The sequence below is a fragment of the Mustela nigripes genome, chromosome 13 (genome assembly GCF_022355385.1).
Source record: "Mustela nigripes isolate SB6536 chromosome 13, MUSNIG.SB6536, whole genome shotgun sequence".
NCBI classification, from domain to species: domain Eukaryota; kingdom Metazoa; phylum Chordata; class Mammalia; order Carnivora; family Mustelidae; genus Mustela; species Mustela nigripes.
The window spans coordinates 105,423,629-105,445,210 of NC_081569.1; the positions used below are offsets into that span (position 1 = coordinate 105,423,629).

At 38.9% G+C, this 21,582-nt stretch overlaps 1 protein-coding gene across 1 annotated transcript in view; it reads right to left on the reverse strand.

The window, feature by feature from the left end:
- Positions 1-85: 85 nt before the first annotated feature.
- The window catches only part of CCDC175 (coiled-coil domain containing 175), a 68,670-nt gene continuing 47,173 nt past the window's right edge, over positions 86-21,582 (reverse strand). The window contains exons 16-20 of the mRNA XM_059373316.1: positions 11,658-11,810; positions 8,654-8,756; positions 4,565-4,608; positions 3,167-3,329; positions 86-518 (exon numbers count right to left, since the gene is read on the reverse strand). Coding sequence (XP_059229299.1) covers positions 427-518; positions 3,167-3,329; positions 4,565-4,608; positions 8,654-8,756; positions 11,658-11,810 — 555 coding nt within the window. The 3' untranslated portion in view covers positions 86-426. The remainder of the gene's footprint in view (positions 519-3,166; positions 3,330-4,564; positions 4,609-8,653; positions 8,757-11,657; positions 11,811-21,582) is intronic.

The following is a 21,582-nucleotide window of genomic DNA, read 5'->3' on the forward strand; positions in this document are numbered from 1 at the left end:
CATTTTTGAAGGATATATAGACAATGCCATGTTGATCCTGAAACTTTTTTCACATTGTGACATCTCTGAATTAGGATGCATCTTAAAATTGATACCTTCTAAAACTAAATACAGAATATATACAAGATACAGTTTTTCTGTGGTTAGTTATTAATGGGTGTGCTGTGGATTTTATGCTCGGAACCCTTTAAGAGATCCATGTGGGAGCAAAATAAGTTTTTTTTTGGCACTTAACCTAATAATCTGGCCATTTTCTCCATTTGTATTGTTTAGAAGGTTATTTACAGATTCTATTTAGTGGGGATTATGCAGGTTTGTTAAACTTAGGACATCCATTGACCATTGCAAAATATGAAAGAAAGTGCACTCACTTGTTTTATAGTTTTGTTTGTGCCTTTTAAATTCACAGCAATTGTAGCCTTCAAGTTATTTTGTTAGCTTTTCTTTGTTAATGTTTTTCATAGTACATTCAACCACCGGGGGATGGACTTTTTTGATACGGATTTGTTTCTTCTTTTCTGTAAGAGTAAAAATAAAATGCAAAAATTCTGTGTATGTCACACAAGTTTGGGTGGCTATTAGTGTGCATTAAAATTCTAAATTTCCCAAAGAATCCTCAACTGGACAATTGTGTAATCTGGGACATGGTGTGGCAGGGGAGGGAGGTGTAGGGAGCCATGTATCTGATTACCAGGACCATATCTGTCCCTCCACATGGAGGGACAATTGTTAAAATGGAGCCATTTTAACAATTATCTTTTCTGATTTCCTATTCTAGCAGAAAAATGTGTGTGCAAGAGGAAAAACCATGCAAGTAATTATAATTCTTCAAATGCAAAGATTCTCAGGAATACTTAAATAGGTATGTGCATTTTTCATTTGCTTTAAGAACAAGACCAGAACAAATCATAGCAACTGTGGTTGCTAATGTTACTAAATGATCTGTTAAAACGTGGTTATTAAACATATAAACAAATCACCTTTGTCCTGGCTCAGCTTTGTTCAGTTTTAACTTATGTCCTTATAGGGCATTACAACTCTCACTGCTATAGTGCATGGTAATTATTTTGCTAACCAGTGCTGGATAGGTAATTTAAAGGTCAAAATATTTTGATTTGGGTCAACTGATAAATTTAACAATTACATGGTTATTTATTTGTCTAAAACTGTTTGTTTGCAAGATTTGGCGACCCATTGGAGCCCACTGGAGAGAGGTCTAAAACATGCCTGGGTCCCACTCCGAGAGATTTAGAATTGGCCTAGGGTACAGGCTGAGCAGAAGGATGTTTTTAAACCTCTTACAGGTGATTCTAATGCTTGAGAGTATGGTAAACTCTTCTTAGAGTTTAGGGAAAACTCTTCTTAGTTCTAGAGAAAACTCTTCTTAGTTCAGATGCTTAATTTTTTCAAGAGACCTTTTGACAATTTTTCAGCAAACTTTTAAAATTACCTTACTGAAATTTTGATTCTGCCTTAATGTTTCTTTTCCAGAATTAAATGATCAAAATACAACTCTCAGGTCCTCATCACCATAGTAAAAAGGTGATGACAATGTAGACAAATTTGTTATTTCTTTTAAAATATCCCTTGACCTTAAAAAAAGTTTTCTGTACTGCACATATCAAGTGAAAATATTTGGTTAATACACAAGTTATTTATCTGTAACTTGTTATATAAGACTTGGGGACTTCTAGAATTTTAAAACAATTATTTTTAATACTTCTCAAAAAATAATCTATACTCAGTTACTATTTGATTTAGGAATACACACTGAGAGTTAGCTTGTTTACCTTTTATTTGCAAGAAGGAATGTTAAGGCAAAAAGTTAACGATCTTCATTTTCAAGATAAATCTGGCATTTTAAGGTCTGATAAGCCTGTCCTCCACATGTGCCAGTCGGAATCCCCAGCACATACCCACTCAGCCATGCTATCACAGTCCTCGGCCAGAGCACATCTATTGCCCTCTCAGGAAGACATCCCTATGTATTCCCAACACCTAAAAAAAAGCTTGGAGGTTCCTCTCTTTATCCTCTCACAGCCACTCACTAGAAGGAATCCCTTATATATGCTCTTTCCTTGTTTGTTCTCTCAGTGTATGCACATCGAGGTTCAGGGACCGGGTCTTATTCAGCTTAGTGACTGCAGCATTTGCTCTCTTGCCAGGCTCAAAGGTGCTCCATCTGCTTCTGGAGCTTGGTGCAGCATTCCGGAAGGAGAGGGCCAGGATCTGCACAGCTGCAGTGACAGATGGTGTCCAGAAGAGGACAAGTAAGAGCTGTTGAGCTGGAAGAGATCAGGCCTTCTCTAGAAGTTCCATCCTTTAAAAGATTTTTATTTATTTATTTGACAGACAAAGATCACAAGTAGGCAGAGAGGCAGGCAGAGGGAGAGGAGGAAGCAGGCTCTCCTCCTTGAGGAGCAGAGAGCCCGATGCAGGACTCGATCCCAGGACCCTGGGATCATGACCTGAGCCAAAGGCAGAGGCTTTAACCCACTGAGCCACTCAGGCGCCCCTAGAAGTTCCATCCTTGAGCACAGCCATTCAACAGGGAAAATCCAAAAGCTAGATTACAGGTGGCTCAGAGATGGTCAGGTAATCCAAGGAGCTGCGGTTGACTATCATCTCCCAGAGGAGGGTGCTAGATTTCAAGAGATCTGATGAGTGCCTAATTTGGGTCTGATGCTCTATAACTTGCAGTTAACTATCCATATTTTACAACCAGGGAAACTGGGGAGTAGAGATTAAATAACATGTAATAAGCAGAGCCAATATCTGAGCCTAGGCCCACCTACCTTCAAAGCCCCACAGTGCCAGTGCTCCAGGAACAGAAATAAGAGGAGTTAAGGAAGCCAGAAAACTTCCTTGTGCTTTCAGCTCAATTTCTGGTCCTTCAGAGCCCTCTCCCCATTCCTTAACTAGGGTCAAGTCTCTTCCCCAGTTAGGTTCTCTCATAGTTCTTTTGGACATTTCTCCAACACTGCTGCATTGCCACATTTGACCCCACAAATGAGAAATGTTTAGGTGAATGTGACATAAATGGGGGAAGGATTGTTAGGGATAATGACGTTATTTGGTTAGATTTTTAAATGCCTTTTTGATAGTACTGGCTACAGTAAAATAACAAGAGGTTCTTTGTTACCCAAAGCTTTGAGAAGTTACTTACTATGGAGGTCTGTTTCTGATTCCTGTTCCATAAGATCACGCAACTCGTCAAGATTCCCTTCTAGCCAAATGCTGATATGTTCAATGTTTTCATCTCTTTCCTTCAGCTTCGTTGTTAGGTTTTTTATTTCTTGCAAAATCTCATCACCACTGCTTACCAGTTCCTTTAAAAAAATAATATTTTGGGATGTGTGAATATAAATTCCAACCAAATAAATAAAAACACTGAGTGAATCATACCTAAGACAAAAATATGTATGTAAAATTGGTATTACTCATGCAAAATAAATGTCCATATCGCATTTACAAAGTTCTGTAGAAGATCTCAGAAGAAAACAGATTAGCAAATGAGACAATTGAATGGAATGCTCACTACCTCTAACCTTGGCAGGGATGGGGGCTGAATAAGAAGCCCGCTCACCTTCAGAGCTGCATGGAACTTCAGGGCATAATCGGCATGGCTTACAGCTGAAGAGAAAAAACTTTGGAACCAGGCTAGATCTGAGCTTTAAATCCCCATAGGTTCATTAACTGTTTGGTCTTGGGCAAAGTTACTTAAACTGTGAACCTCAGTAGCCTCATCTGGAAAAGGTTAAAGTCTGAGCCAGAATCATATGTAAACTTTAAATACTCAAGAGAGTGGCAAAGCCAGGATTTAAACTCCACCTAGCAGCCTTTGGAGGGGGGAGAGCGGTGAGAGGAGCAGGGCAGGTAAAACATGGAGGACAGATGGACTTCAACCTGACAAATCTGTCCTAAAATAGTGTGTGTGCGATTTGTGTTTGCAGGTGGAGGTGGGGTGGAGGAAGACAGTGTCCCAAAAGATTAAGATTTTAGTGACATTTGGCCCCGCTAAAAAGACAACAGCTCCAAATGGAGTCACCTAGGCAAAGCCTCACGTCACCAAACAGAATCGATTTAATTACAGTTTTGGCTCTCTCAGAAATGGAATCTTACACCAGTCTATCAGGAACCACCTCATCAGCACCAGTTAGGTCATCTGCCTAATAATCCCTGCCACCCCCTAAAGGAAACTAATCTTGCAATAATCAACCTGCTTTTTGTGCTTAGTATAACTACCAGGTTCCAGCTCCCTTCAGCCTCTTGTATAGCTCCTCAGAGCACCTTTTAATCTGCTAGCTGGGATGTTGCCTGATTCATGAATCATTGAACAGAGCCAATAAGATGTTTAAAATTTACTCAGGTGAATTTGTTGTTTTTTTTTTTTAAACAATACAGAGCACTCATGTTAAGATATGATGAGTGTACTAACACTGTCGATCCCCCCAATCCTGGCCCCCTACCTTATGGAGGCACACAGGTACACACATACACACAAACATTAGGTAGGTGATTATTATTAGGAATATTATATTTATGGAGGCAAAAAAAAGCTCACCTTAACTGTAGCATGAAAGTCATCCCACAAATCCAAATACTCCGCTAAAATAAAAGATTTTTGAAATACAAGGGTTACAGAAATGTGAAAATTTTTATGAAAGTAGTGCTATTTGTTTTTCAAAAATTGCTTATCTAAAAATTTCCACTCCCAAAATGACAGAATAACTGAATTAGACTTGCCCACTCACTGTAAACAAGGAGGAAATATGTTAAATTTAGTAGGCTTCATGCCTGGTATGGGACTTGAACTCACATTCTTGAGATCAAGAGTCACATGCTCTATTGACTAAGCCAAAGAGGTACCCTGAATATATCTGTTTTAATATCCAGTTTTCAGGTACTGGAGAATGGGCAGCACAGAAATGGGACACTTGAAGGAGGGGTGACAAATGAGGCAAGCCTTAACGATCACCTGGCTTTCTGCTGGAGGGTACTTTCCAGACCTAAGTGCAAGCAAAACAAAGCAGGTTTGCACACAGACACAAAAATCTGTACAAAGATTAGCAAATTGGACCCAGCAATATATAAATACAATAATAGCTTTTTTTTCCTTCTTTCTTTCTTTTTTTTAAAATTTATTTGACAGAGATCACAAGTAGGCAGAGAGGCAGGCAGAGAGAGAGGAAGGAAAGCAGGCTCCCTGCTGAGCAGAGAGCCCGATGCAGGGGCTCCATCCCAGAAACCTGGGTTCAGGACCTGAGCCGAAAGCAGAGGCTTTAACCCACTGAGCCACTCAGGCGTCCCCACAATAATAGCTTTTGAACAAGCAGGTTTTATCTCAGGAGATTGGTTTAACATTCAAAAATGAGTTGGTGCAATTTACCATCCTAATAGCATAAAAGAAACACATGAACACCTTGAGTAGCTGAGTTTTCACAGGCACTGCACATCTTCATGACCAACGGCCTCTAGTAAGTACCTTGGATGCCGAAGTCCAGGGGCCCCTTCGTGGCACCACTTTGCAGGTGCTGTCACGTACCATTACTGGGGAAATTAAATGCATCTGTGCAACTACACCAGGTGGCAATTTGCAATTTTGCATCTAGTTTCCTCCACACTTGCCTCATATGCCTTTGCCCTTTGCTAGTTTTACTCCATATCCTTCACTATAATGGACAAGAAGTGTAGCAACTTGAGCCTGGTGAATCCTAGCTGATCATTGAGCGTAAGGACGGTCTTGAGGACCACTAATATAACACCTAAAAGCTGTAAAATCTTGCTGTGAAAAATAAGTTCCAAATAAATGGAGATGTATACTATGTTCTTGGATTGCAAGATTTTATTTTGTTAAGATGTCAGTTCTCCTCAAATTGATTTATGGATTCAATAGAAACCCAATTAAGATCCCAGCAGGCGTGTACTTATAGACAAATAAGCTGTCTTTGAAAGCTTACAAGAAAATCAAAGGACCTATAATAGCCAAAATCATTGTAAAAGAGAACCAGAAACATGGAGAACTTACACTACCTGACATCCAGATTGAGCATGAAAGTAATCAGGACAGTGTGGTATTGGTATAAAGTCAGAATAAGAAACAGACTTATAACATTGATTTTTGAAAACGTCATTGGAGTAGTACAATGCTAAGAAGATAAGCTTTTCAAAATGGTGCTAGAACAATTGGATATACATGAGAGAAAACATGAAATTCAACTCTTACCTCACACTGTATAAAAATTTGAACTTGAATTGGAGATCTAGACATAAGAGCTGAAACTAAAAACTTACAAAAGAAAACATAGGAGAAAATCTTGGAGAACCTGGCTTAGGTGAAAATATCTTAGAACACAAAACGTACTACCCTTAAAAGATGAAATAAATAAACTAGACTTTACTCACAGGAAGAACTTTTGCTCTTTCAGGACAATATAAAGAAAATGAGAAGCCTCATACTGAAAAAGGACTCATTTCTAGAATACACAAAGATTTTAACTCAACAACACAACACAAGGTAATGAGCAAAAGATATGGACAAAAATGGGGCAGACTTTTCCAGAGATGGCCCCCCAATATATTCCCTCCCACATGCTCTTCCCACAACATCACATTGACACCTCTCCCATTAGTGGTGGCATCTGTGTCCCCTCCCCTTGTACCTGGGATCTTTTCTTTTGAAACGCAGCGGGCCAAGCCACTACATGGAAATTCTGGCTGTGAGTCAGCAGCAACACCAGTCACAGTGAGTAGATGTATCTGAAGATGACTCCAGACCCAGCTGCTGAATTACACCCAGCCATCAAGTTGCCCCAGCTCATGTCATGTAGAGAAGACATGAGTGATTTCTACCACCAAATGACCAATTGAGGAGCAAAGTAAGTGATTTGTAATAATTTGTTATGCTGCAATAGATAATTGATTCAAGACATTTCATAAAGGATGATATACAAGTGGTCAAATAGCACATGAAAAAATACTCAATAGCATCAGTCATCAGAGAAATGCAAATAAAAATCACAACAAAATACCATTATATACCTACTAAAATGGCTTAAATGTTAAGTGTTTTGACAATTTTAAATGTTGGTGAAGAGTGGAGTATCCTGTTGCTAGTGGGATGAGACTCTAGCAATTCCACACCTTAGTATTTACCCAAGAGAAATGAAAACAAATATTCACAAAAATACATGTAACCAAGTAGTAACCAAGTACTGGAAACAATCCAAATGTCCTTCAAATGGTGAATGAATAAACAAAATATAGTACATCTACATAATGGAATACAACTACAGAGCTATAAAAAGGAGCAAGGCAATGATAGATGAATGGATCTAAAAAAAAAAAGTTTGCTGAGACAAATAGATAAAGATGTGGTCCATATACACAGTGGAATATTACCCAGCCATCAGAAAGGATGAATACCCAACTTTTCTATCAACATGGACAGAGCTGGAGGAGAATATGCTGAGTGAAATAAGTCAAGCAGAGAAAGTCAATTATCATGGTTTCATTTGTGGAACATAAGGACTAGCATGGAGGACATTAGGAGGATGAAGGGAAAAATGAAAGGGGGAAATTGGAAGGGGAGACAAACCATGAGAGACTGTGGACTCAAGAAACAAACTGAGGGTTTTAGAGGGGAGGGGCTTAGGGGGATGGGTTGGCTGGGTGATGGGTATTAAGGAGGGTACTTCTTGCATGAAGCACTGGGTTTTATATGTAAACAATGAATCTTAGAAGATGACATCAAAAACTAATGATATACTGTATGGTGACTAACAACATAATAAAAAATATTTTTTAAAAATTTGCTGAGTGCAAGAATCCAGGTACATAAGTGTATTTCATCATTCCATTTGTTTCTAATCCTTATTGACAAAAAGCAGATCGGGCACTGGGTGTGGTGAAAAAATAATGAATACTGTTTTTCTGAAAATAAATAAATTGAAAAAAAAAAAAAGAAAAAAAAAAGCAGATCGGGGCACCTGGGTAGATTAGATGGTTAAGCTTCAACTCTTGGTCATGATCTCAGGGTGTGAGATTGAGCCCCACATCAGGCTCCATTCTCAGCGTGGAGTCTGCTTGAGGTTCTCCCCCCCCCACCTTCCCCTCTGCTCCTCCCCCTATTCTCATGCTATCTTTCACTTTTTATCCCTCAAAATAAAAATAAAATAGGAAAGAAAGAAAGGGAAGAAGATGAAAGAAGGAAGGAAGGGAGGAAGGAAGGAGAGAGAGAGGGAAAGAGGAGAAAAGGGGACAGAAATAATAAGGAGGAAGGAAAGGGAAGGGAAGGAAGAAGGAAAGAAAAAAATGAAGGAAAGAGGAAGAGGGAGGGAGGAAAGGAAGGAAGGGGAGAGAAAAGGAAAGGGAAGGGGAGAGGAAATGGGAGAGGGAAGGAATGAGGGAAGGGAAGATGGTTTCCAGGCACTGCAGAGTGGGAAACCAACAACAAAGGGATGTGAGAAGTTTTGCAGGGATAGTATGTTCTCCATCTTGCTTGAAGTAGCAGTGGTTACAGTGGCATGTACATTTATTAAAACTCATGAACTGTAGATGGACTTATTTATTGTATGCAAGTCAGTAAATTTATTTAAATAAAACAAAAAACTTATTTTTTATATGTTCAGATCACCCATGATATATTACTTACTCTGATGAGCTGTCAATTGACAAGACAGTTCACTTGATGTGGACTTGAGATCATCTTCTCCTTTTCTGTACTGTTCTATCTTGTTCTTCATATATGCAATATACTGGAAATGAAAGACATATGATTGCTTTAAGCAGTTTAGTTACCGTAAATTATCCATGCAGTCATTTGGCACACATCTATTGATTCTTCATGCCACTGACTGCTCTCAGTACAAAGGTTAACAGTGGCGAGAAGAGCCCTTGTCCAGGCTATATTCTGGTGAAGGAGAGAAAGGATCTGGCTTCTCAATAAGCATTTAAGCACCTGACAAAACATGGCATTCTGAACACAATTTGCCACAAAAAGATATTAAAAGGTATTCTGCCTAAATGCAATGTGCCCACAAACAAAAAAGTGTTCTGTGTTGTGAAATGTGTGTGCAGGAAAAGTACCAAGGCAGCCATGCTTCTAGACTGGAGGGGTTCAGCATAAGACCTCAGAGAGAGGAGTTATCAAGTCTGGAGACCCCACAGAATTGCTCACTCCATTCGGATGTTTCACTGGGTTGAGTGATGGTGGTAGTAGTGGTTTGGGTATTAAATTCATCGTTTTCTGTTCTGACCACCCAGTGCTCAGGAATACTAAACGCTAAAGTCTCTGGGAACTTTGAAAGCATGGGCTTTGGATATAAAAATGGCATTGATTCTGTTTCAAGAGGGAAATAGTCAAATACTATAAATTACTGATTAAAACAAAAATCTTAGAAATTGTACCTAGGGGGCGCCTGGGTGGCTCAGTGGGTTAAGCCTCTGCCTTCAGCTCAGGTCATGGTCCCAGGGTCCTGGGATTGAGCCCCTCATCGGGCTCTCTGCTCAGTGCGGAGCCTGGTTCCCCCTTTCTCTCTGCCTGCCTCTCTGCCTACTTGTGATATCTCTCCCTCCTTCTCTCTCTCTCTGTGTCAAATAAATAAATTCATTTTTTGAAATGCTGTAAAATGGTTTTTTTTTTTTAAAAAGAAATTGCATCTACTACTACTACCACAGAAGACATAGAATTGTTTATAAGCATGTTATAGGATCTACTTATGGGCCCTTGATCTTGTGTCAGTCTGTGTGACTTGGCTAGTTTTGTAGTAAACCAGCATGAAAACCTCTGCAGGCCACATCGAAGATGACATTCTTGCCCCCTCTTTGAATGTGAATTACAGTTTGTAGACTTGTCTGGTTTCCCATAACTCTCAAATGTGTAAACATACTGAATTTTAATTTATCCATTTATTTGCCCATTTCCTTAGCTAGATGATGAGCTTCCTAAGGACTTGGGGTGGTGTCTTACCCATCTCTGTATTCACTGAGACTTCCCCAAGGCTAGGGACTCTGTGGGTGCTTAAAATGTCTGCTGAGAGAAGGGATGTAACCAGTAGAACAGAGTGGGGAGTGAATAAGATAAACAGCATTATTCAGGACCTAGTAGATGGACAATAAACTAGAAAACAGAACTTATAGAATCAGTCTTTCACAAAGTCATCCATTTGCTTATCCATTACCAAAGTAGCAATAAAAATTCCAAGTATTTTAATAAATTATCTATGTCATCTTGACAGGAAGATAATCTTGTGGAATATTTCCATGGGTAGACGAAATGCCTTATAAGACTGCTGCAAGGGCTAGAAGAAAGAAGATGTATTACACATGTGCAGGTTAGTGATGCTGGTACCCAGACTCTGGAGCACATTTACTTTTTCAAAGTACATTAGTACCACTTATGCCATTTTAATTCTACCAGAAACACATGATATTGGTGTATAACTGTTGCAGTTGACCTGATGAAAAAGAGTACCCAGACAGGTAAAAGGATTTTTCCCTTAGAGTCTTATTGCCAAGGGACTTCTTCTTTTTCTAGCTGTTAAAAGTTATTAAAAATGTAGAACCTTGATTTCCTCATCTATAAAAGGGACATAATATATATTATCCACATTAAAGGTTACTGTGAGGGTAACATGGGCCTGAGTCCCTTTTCCATGTGAGCCATTATGCAAAACACTTGGGATACACTGATACTTTGAGGTCACTGTGGTTTACTTAAAAAAAAAAAAAAGAAAGAAAGAATGATACAATCAATGCAAAACCGACATACAACTTAAATTTTTAAATGGGCAAAACACTTGAACAGGTACTAAACAAAGATGTATACAAATGGCCACCAACACATGAATAGATGCTTCATTTGATCATCAGGAAAATGCAAACTAAAACCACAATGGGATACCACTACAAACTCTCCAGATGGTCAAGTAGGAAAAAAAAATAAATAACCAAAGTTTGGCAATAATGTGGAACCAGTGGTGTTCTCACATACCCTGCTAGGAGTGATCTGAAATTTCTCTGGGAGATGGCACTGTGCACAAGAGTGGATTGTCCACATTTGTATGGCTCTGTGATTCCACTTGAGGGGTATACCCCACAGAATTATGTACATATGTTCCTGAAAACACATGTACTAGAATGTTCATGACAACTCTATTCATAATAGCCCCAGCTAGAAATTCTGTAACCCCCCTCCAAGAGTATGTAAATTGTAGTATAGTTATAAACTTGAATACTATGTATGGAACCAAGGCTGAACAAACTATAACTGCATTCAATATAATAAAGATGTACTTTGCAAACACAGTATTGAGCAAGAGTACATACTGTAATATTCCATACATATGATGTTCAGAAACAGACAAAACTAGTCTTTGGTGTTAGAAGCCAGTATACTGTTACTTTACTTTGTGGGGAGGTTAGTGGCAGGAAAGAACATAGATGATATCTGGATACTGTTAATGCTTTGTTTCTAGATCTGGGTGCTGGTTACCTGTGTGTATTCACTTAGTGTTTCACTTATGATTTGTGCACTATTTTATATGTACTTAGTCTTTATTTCAAATGTTTTAAGTCTCCCTTTCTCATGTAACTATATTATAGGTCTAGGCAACTAACCAAAACCATCATGCAAAGTGAAGTGTTCTTGAACTTACTTTTCTCAATTTTTCATTTTCCAGGAGCAAAGCATCTACTTTTAAGTCATGCACATAGATTTCATTTTCTAAGTTCTTTAGAGTTTCAAAATGATTTTTAATCTTATGGCTTTCTTGATCTCGTAAGTATTTGAGTTCTTGCTTCACTTTTTCCTGCTCAAACATAAAACCCACAATTATCTCAGAGTTAAATAAGCAGGGCACCGGTGTTTTAGATTGCCTGAACCACATTCAGAGAGGGGTTATAATTAATTCCTGAATCATCAGCAGAGGCTATGTATACCTTCCCTTAGAAAAACTTGATATTTAAAACTCCAGAGTTGATTCAATTCTGGGAAGATGGTGGAGTAAGAGGGTCCTGAGCTCATCTCAACCATGGACACACTGAGATAACAGCTATATCTGTGCAACTATCTTTGAAAGTGATCCAAAGACTAGCAGAATGGACTTGCATAGAGAGAGGGCCACGTTGAAATGTGTAGGAGTGGCAGAGACAAGTTTAGGAACCCAAATCCCAGAAAACTAACCACAAAGAAGAAAGATACTACAGGAAGCCAGAAGATCAGGCCTCATGCCAGGTACCCCAGGCATGAGGAACCCACACTGGAAAGAGAAGTCTCTGTAATATTTTAACTTTGAAAACTAGTGGGACTTAAATTCACGAGTCTTTACAATCAGCAAGGCTTAACTCTAGTACTTCAAAAATCAATAGGTTTTGCTCTGGGAAAGCTGGAGAACTGGAGGACAATAAGAAACTGAGTCTTCACCTTTAAGGAGCCAACAAAACAAATAATCCTGCTGAGACACAGCATAGAAGCAGCTGTTTGAAATTGCCTAGGGCAGTTAGGAAAATTTATTTACTAATCTCAGATTGTATGTTGGAGGGGCAATGATCTTAAGGAGATCATTATAGAACAAATGTGGTGATGGGTGCCATTTCTCTTCCTCCCTGCTTCCCATCAACCTTGCTGGCCAGACACTTGCAGGAAGCAGGATGAATGCTCTCCACCTATCTTGTAACTAGTACCCTGCCCCTGCATTCCCCTGCAGAGATGCCCAATCCAACTGGCCATACTCCAAAGGCATCCCTCCAAAGTGACTCCTGCCCTGGAGAAAGAAGAAGACATCCACACATGCCAGTGTGCCCACAGTCCCAACAGCTGAACCTTATGGCTGGCAACACAGTGAGAGTGCCCTGCTGATCAGTGAGATGGCAGCCCCAGCAGACTGGGGGCAGGCATCTGATCTAAGTGCAAGCTCCACCAACCAACAAAGCCTCTCAGGGACAAAGAAAGGAGAATGCCCTATGGCTCTGTGCAACTACAGCCCCAGCAGATGGGCTGATGGAAGCTTCTGGTTTGAATGCTGACATCACCTAACTACAAGCCCTCAGCAGACTGTCCCTTTAACAGCACAGGGACCAAACACTGTCTGGTGCACATAACACAGGCAAAGGGGACCATTGCAATGGATCTAACTATAGGGAAACATGTTTCAGCCACAATAGTGGGGTTCACACAACCCAGAAAAGAGATGCCAATTGAAATGCTTGACTCTGATGAACAGGGAGCATTGCATAATTGGGTACTACCAGACCTCCTCTTCAAAAGGCCACTACTTACTTTCAAGATCAAGATATGTAACTAACTTCTATAATACATAGGGGGGAAAAGCAGAGTTAGACAAAATGAGGAGACAGAGGAGTAAGTGCCAAAGGAAAAAAACATGATAAAACCACGGCAAAAGAGCTACATGAAATAGAAATAAGCAATATGCTTGTTAGGCAACTCAAATTTATGGTCATAAGGATACTTACTGGACTTGAAAAATGAGTGGAAGATCTCAGTTAGACATTCCATAGAGAGATACAGAACATAAAACCGAGGCAGAGATGAACTCAATAACTGCAATGAAAAATACATTAGAGGAAATCCATAGCAGAGTAGAGGAGGCAGAAGAACAGATCAGTGATCTGGAAGACAGATGTAACGGAAAGCAACCAAGCTGAAAAGCAAAGAGAAAAAAATATAATAGAAAATGAGAATAGGGGGTGCCTGGGTGGCTCAGTGGTTTGGGCTGCTGCCTTCAGCTTGAGTCATGATCTCAGGGTCCTGGGATCGAGCCCCGCATCGGGCTCCCTGCTCCGCAGGAAGCCTGCTTCCCTCTTTCTCTCTCTCTCTCTCTGCCTGCCTCTCTGCCTACTTGTGTTCTCTTTCAAATAAATAAATAAAATCTTAAAAAAAAAAAAAAAGAAAATGAGAATAGGTTAAGGGCACTCAGTGATGTCACCAAGTGTAGTAACATAAGCATTATAAGGATCTCAGAAGAGACAGAGGAGGCAGAAAATTTATTTGAAAAAATAATAGCTGAAAACTGTCCTAATTTGAGAAAAGAAAGAGACGTTCCGGCCCAGGAAGCAGAGAGAGCACCCAACAAAATTTATGCAAGGCAGTCCACACATAATAATTAAAATGACAAAACATAGTGATAATTTTAAAAACAACAAAAGAAAATAATATATACAAGGAAAACCCTATAAACCTATTAGCTGATTTTTCAGCAGAAACTTTATGGGCCAGAAGAAAGTGGCATAACATATTCAAAGTGCTGAAAGAAAAAAGAACCTACAACTGAGAATATTCTATTCAGCAAATCAGACTTAATAAGAAATGTTAATGGGCATCCTTTAAGTGGGGCAAAAAAAAACTGCCATAATCAGGAGTAAGAAAACTATAAAAGGAAAAAAATTTCACACATAAATGCAAACATTTAGTAAAAGTAGATTAATCACTTATAAAACCAATATAGAGGTAAAGCACAAAAGGAATAAAATCAATTATATCTATAAAAATAAGCCAAAGGATACATTTTTAAAAAAATGTAAAGTATGACATAATATACATAAATGTGAGGGGTTGGTAAAAACTTAGTGCTTTTAGGGGTGTCTGGGTGGCTCTGTCAATTAAACATCTGACTCTTGATTTCAGAGCTCAGGTCATGATCTCAGGGCTGCAGGATCAAGCCCGAAGTTGGGCTCCATGTTGGACATGGAGTCTGCTTGAGATTCTCTCTCTCCCTCTTCTTCTGTCCCTGCACCTCCCTTAAAAAATAAAAATAGTGCTTGGAAAACTTCACATCTACATGCAAAAGAATGAAACTGGACAATTTTATTACCCTATACACAGAGATAAACTCAAAATGGGCTAAAGACCTAAATGTGAGACTGGAAACCATAAAATTCTTAGATGAAAACATAGGCAGTAATTTCTTTGATACCAGAAATAAAAACATTTTCCTAGATATGTTTCCTTAAACAAAGAGGAAAAAAGCAAGAATAAACTATTGGGACTACATCAAAATAAATAGTTTTGCACAGTGGTGGAAATCATTAACAAAACAAAAGGCAACCTACTGAATGGGAGAAGATATTTGCAAATGATATATTTGATAAGCGCTTAATATCAAAAATATATATGAAGAACTTATACAACTCAACACCAAAAGCCCAAACAATCCAGTTAAAAAATGCACAGAGGACATGAAAAGACATTTTTCCAAAGACGACATACAGATGGCCAACACACATATGAAAAAATCCTCAACATCACTAATGATCAGGGAATGCAAATCAAAACCACAATGAGAGATGGCAGAATAGGAGACTCCTAAGCACACTTTGTCCCACAGAAATACACAGAAATCACCCACATCAGGGCAAATAACCCAGTAAGCAATCTGAAAACTGGCAGAATGGACTCTCCACAGCTAACTGTTGAGAAGAGGCCACATTGAAAAGGATAGGAGGTGCAGAGACATGGCCAGGAGCCAAACTGATCCTTAGGAGAGAGAGACACCACAGGCACAGAGAGGGAAAAGAAAAGACCCCTCATCAGCCATCCCAGGCAAGGGGGAGCCACACTGGGAAGATGAATCCCCACAACACTGGCTTTGAAAAACAGATGGGCCTAACTTTGAGTTCTTGCAGTTAAATGGGGCTCAACACCTGGAATAGTGGTTTCGACTTTGCAACAGAAAACGTAGTTCCCACCCTTAAAGATAAATCACAATGAAGAGCCCCACCAATATACAGTATGGAAGCAGCAGTTTGAAAAATGGCTGGTGTACACAGGAAGGAGGTTTTATTTACCAATCTCAGAGCATGTACTGTAGGGGCAGGGATCTTTGGATGACTTCCAGGAGAAAATAGCTGGCAGGCACCATTTCTCTTCCCAGACCCCCAGACTAAATACATAGACACCTTTAGGAACCAGTGCAGCCTGGACACTCCTGCCTAGCTTACTAACAGCACACCCTGCCCTTACACTGTTCCTCAAACCTCCCCCCTCCATTCTGGTGAGGCAGTTTTCTAAAGTGGCTCCAGCTCCCCTCCCACAGCAGAGCAGCCATGACCTTGCTGGCACCTCATGCCCCACCCCTGTATTCTTCCACAGACCTGCCCTTGGCAGTTCTCCAGGCCATAGGTCCCCTCTTGCAGCAGACCAGCACACAATTTTATAACAATGTTTACCCACCCACATTCTCTTGTAGACCCACCCTTAGCAGGAGTCCCTCCAACGCAGTGCCACTAGCCTCACACTGTGCAATCATCCCTGATTGAGGCCAGCACCATTCCAAAGTGATGCCTGTCCCAGGGAGAGGGGAAGATAACCATACACATTTGTCTGATTCAGACCCCTGCAGTGGGCTGGGGGCAGACATCTGGTCTGACTTCAGGCCCCACTCACCAATGAAAGCTTCTTAGAGGACAAACACAGTGAGAGCACCTTACAGTTCAGTGCTACCACAGCTCTGGCAAATGCCTAGCCTGACTCAGCTCAAGCCCAACATGACCCCAAACATAGCTAACAGCACAGGGATGAAGTCCTGAGATATTCAGAGAGAGCCACTGCAGACAGCTGGACTGAAGGCAAACATGGCTCTACCACAGAAATAGGGAGCACGCAATACACACACGAGATCCTCCTGAGGCACCAATTTCTGGTGCACAAGAGACACTGCACTGCAGAGCATTACAGGATCCCTTCTTCCTAAGTCCATTGCTTTCAAGAGCAGGAGACCCAACTGATATTCCTGCCACATGGGAACAGACACAGAGCTAGTCAAAATGAGGAGACAGAAGAATATGTCCCAAATGAAAGTACAGGACAAAATCACAGCAAGAGATCTAAATGAAATGGAAATAAGTAATAGGCTGGGCAATATTATTTATTTATTTATTTATTAAAAATATTTTTATTTATTTATTTGACAGACAGATCACAAGTAGGCAGAGAGGCAGGCAGAGAGAGAGGAGAAAGTAGGCTCCCCACTGAGCAGAGAGCCCGATGCAGGGCTTGATTCCAGGACCACAGGATCATGACCTGAGCGGAAGGCAGAGGCTTTAACCCACTGAGCCACTCAGGTGCCCCCGGTAATATAATTTAAAGTAATAATCATAAAGATACTCACTGGAGTTAAGAGTAGAGGACCTCAGTGAGACTCTCAACAAAGAGATAGAAACATAAAAGAGAATCAATCAGACATGAAGGAGTCAATAACTGAAATTAAAAATACACTAGAGGGAATAAATAGTAAACTGGAGGAAGCAGGAAAATGTATCAGTGACCCAGAGGATAAAGTAATAGAAAGCAATCAAGCTGAGTAGGAAAAATGACTAATAAAAATGAAAACAGATTAAGAGAACTCAATGATACCATCAAGTGTTATAACATTCACATTATAGGGATCCCAGGAGAAGGGAGAGATAAGGGGGAAGAAAATTTATTTGAAGATAAAATAGCTGAAAACATCCCTAATCTGGGGAAGCTGAAAACATCCCTAATCCAAGATGCACAGAGAACCCCCAACAAAACAACCCACAGAGATCCACACCGAGACATGTGGTAATTAAAATGGCAAAATGTAGCAAAAAAGAGAATGTTTAAAGCAGCAAGAGAAAAGAAATTTACATACTAGGAAAACCCCATTAGCCTATCAGCTGATTTTTTTCAGCAGAAATATCAGAGAGAGACAGGAGTGGCATGATATATTCAAAGTCTAAAAGGAAAATTCCTGCATCCAACAATACTTTACTCAGCAAGTCTACAATTCAGAATAGAAGGAGAAAAAGAGTTTCCCAGACAACCAAAAGTTAAAGGTATGACCATTCAGCCAGCCTTACAAGAGATGTTAAGGGGGATTCTTTGAGTGGACAGGAAAGACCATAATCAGGACTAAGAAAGTAGGAAGCACAAAAGTATATCTATAAAAATCATTCAATGGGGGGTGCCTGGGTGGCTCAGTGGGTTAAGCTGCTGCCTTTGGCTCAGGTCATGATCCCAGGGTCCTGGGATCGAGCCCCGCATCGGGCTCTCTGCTCAGCAGGGAGCCTGCTTCCTTCTCCCTCTCTCTGCCTACCTCTCTGCTGACTTGTAATCTCTGTCAAATAATAAATAAAAATCTTTTTAAAAAATCATGCATGGGTTCACAAAATAAAAAGGTATGAAGTATGATATCACATACCTAAAATGTTGGGGGTGAGAGGAAGAATAAAATTTTAGTGCTTTTATCATAGGTTCAAACTTAAGTGACTATCAACCTAATATAATCTGCTGTGTATATAAGAAGTTAGGTAAATCTAATGGAAACTACAAATAAAAAAACATTAATAGATATGCAAAAAATAAAGAGAAACGAATCTGAGTATGTCACTAAAAATTCCAGCAAACTGTGAGAGAAGCAAGCAAGAGAAAAAAACAAAAAACAAAAAAAGAGAGAAGTACTACAAAAACAACCATAAAACAAGTTAAAAATGGCACGAAGTACATACACCTACTAATAATGGACTAAACACTCCAAACAAAAGACATGGTAATGGAATGGACAAGAAAACAAGACCCATCTTGCTACCTACAAGATACTCTTTTCAGTCGAAGGGATGGAAAAACATTTATCATGCAAAGGGAAGTGAAAAGAAAGGGTAGTATTATTTATATCAGACAAAATACACTTTAAAACAAACACTGTAAAAAAAGACATAGAATCATAAAGGGAATCATAATCATAACAATCCACCATGAAGATATGTGTAAGTATTTATGCCCCCAACATGGAAGCACCCAAATACACAGCAAACAATGACAAAAACGAAAGTAAACAATAGTAATACAATAGTAGTAGGAGACTTTAACATGCCACTTACATCGATGGATAGATCATCCAAACATAAAATCAACAAGGAAACAGTGATTTTTGAAGGACACATTGGACCAACAGATTTAACAAATATATTCAGAATATTCCATCCTGAAACACTGGATACATATTCTTTTCAAGTGCACATGAACCTTCTCCAGAACATATCACATATTAGGCCACAAAACAAATTTCAGAAAATGCAAAACCCTGAAATTTTACCATGCATCCTTTCCAACCACAATGCTGTAAAACTAGAAATCAGCCACAAGGAAAATCTGGAAAGAGCACATTCATGGAACTTAAGTAATATACTACTAAACAATGAAGGGTCATATAAAAAAATCAAAGAGGAAATTAAAAAAATACACAGAGATAAATAAAAATGAAAACATAATAGTCTAAAATCTTTGGGGTACGGGATGCCTGGGTGGCTCAGTTGGTTGAGCAGCTGCCTTCGGCTCAGGTCATGATCCCAGCGTCCTGGGATCGAGTCCCACATCGGGCTCCTTGCTCCGTGGGGAGCCTGCTTCTCCCTCTGACTCTGCCTTCCACTCTGCCTGTGCTCGCTCTCGCTCGCTCTCTCTCTGACAAATTAAAAAATAAATAAATAAATAAATAAAAATCTTTGGGGTACAACAAAAGCTGTTCTGAAAGGGAAGTTTATAACAATACAGGCCTACCCCAAGAAGATAGAAAAATCTCAAACAAACAACCTAACTTTCTACCTAAAGGAGATAGAAAAAGAAGAACAAAGCCCAAAGTCAGTAGAATGAAGGAAATAATAAAGATTAGAGCAAAAATAAATGAAATAGAAACTAAAAACAAACAAAAAAACAATAGAACAGATGGATGAAGTTGGGAACTGTTCTTTGAAAAGTTTAACAAAACTGATCAACTGTTAGCCAGACTCATCATAAAAGAGAGAGAACTGAAAATCAGAAATGAAAGAGTAGAAATCACACCCAACACCACAGAAATATAAAGGATAGAGAATATCATGAAAAATTATATGCCAACAAATTAGACAACATAGAAAATTTAAACAGACTGATTACCAGCAAAGAAATTGAATAAGCAACCAAAAAACTCCTAACAAACAAAAGTCCAGGTAAATTTACAGGTAAGTTCTACCAAACATTTAAAGAAGAGTTAATACCTATCCTTTTCAAACTATTCCAAAAAACAGAAGATGAAGGAAAGCTTCCCAATTCATTCTTTGAAGTCAGCATTACCCTGTAACCATGTAAAGACACTACAAAAAAAGGGAATTTAGGTCAATATCTCTGATGAACATAGATGCAAAAATTCTCACCAAAATATTAGCAATTCAACAATACATTAAAAAATTATCCACCAGGATTCAAGTGGAATTTATTCCTGGGATACAAGTGTGGTTAAATATTTGCAAATCAATCAGCATAATACATCATGTCAACAAAAGAATAGAGACAAACCATATGATTATTTCAATAGATGCAGAAAAACCATTTGACAAAATATGACATCAAAAAAAAGCCCTCAACAAAGTAGTTTTAGAGGAAACATACTTCAACATAATGAAAATTCCACAGCAAACATCATACTCAGTGTTGAAATCTGATAGCTTTCTCCTTAAGATCAGAAAAAAGACAAGGATCTCCACTCTCACAAGTTTTTTTTTTTTTTTTTTTTTTTTCCAACATAGTACTGGAAGTTGGAGCCACTGCAATTAGACAAGCAAAAGAAATAAAAGGTATCCAAATTGGTAAGTCAAAATTTCACTGTTTGCAGATGACATGATACTCTATATAAAAAACCCTGGAGACTCTACCAGAAAACTACTAAAACTTATAAATGGAATCATTAGGTTAGCAGGAGACAAAATCAATATACAGAAACCTGTCACATATCTATACACCAATAATGAGGTAGCAGAAAGAGAAATTAAGGAAACAGTCCCATTTACAATTACACCAAAAATAATAAAATACCTAGGAATAAACTTAATCAAGGAGGTGAAAGACTTGTACTATGACTATAAAACACTGATTAAAGAAATAGAATATGACACAAACAAATGGAAAGATAGCCTATACTCATAGAATGGGAGAATAATTATTGTTAAAATATTTGTACTACCCAAAGTAATCTATAGATTTAATGTGATCCTTATCAAAATACCAACAGTATTTCTCATAGAACTAGAAAAAATAATACTAAAATTTGTATGGAACATCAAAAGACCCTGAATAGCCAAAGCAAGCTTAAAAGGAACAAAACTGGAGGTATTAAACCCCCAGATTTCAAGATGTTCTACAAAGCAGTAGTAATGAAAGCAGTATGGTACTGGCACAAAAATAGACATATAGACCAATGGAACAGAATAGAGAGCCTAGAAAAAAAACCCACAAATATATGGTCAATTAATCTTCAACAAGGGAGGCAAGAATATGCAGTAAAGACAGTCTCTTCAACAGACAGTGGTGGGGAAACCAGACATCTACATGCAAAAGAATGAAACTAAACCATCTTCTTACAACATACACAGAAATAAATTCAAAATGGACTCAAGACCTAAATGGAAGACCTGATACTATAAAAATTCTAGAAGAGATCACAGACAATAATTTCTCCAACATCAGCCACAGCAAACGTTTTCTAGATACATCTCCTGAGACAAGGGAAACAAAAGCAAAGTAAACCATTTGGACTATGTCAAAACAAAAACTTCTGCACAGCAAAGGAAACA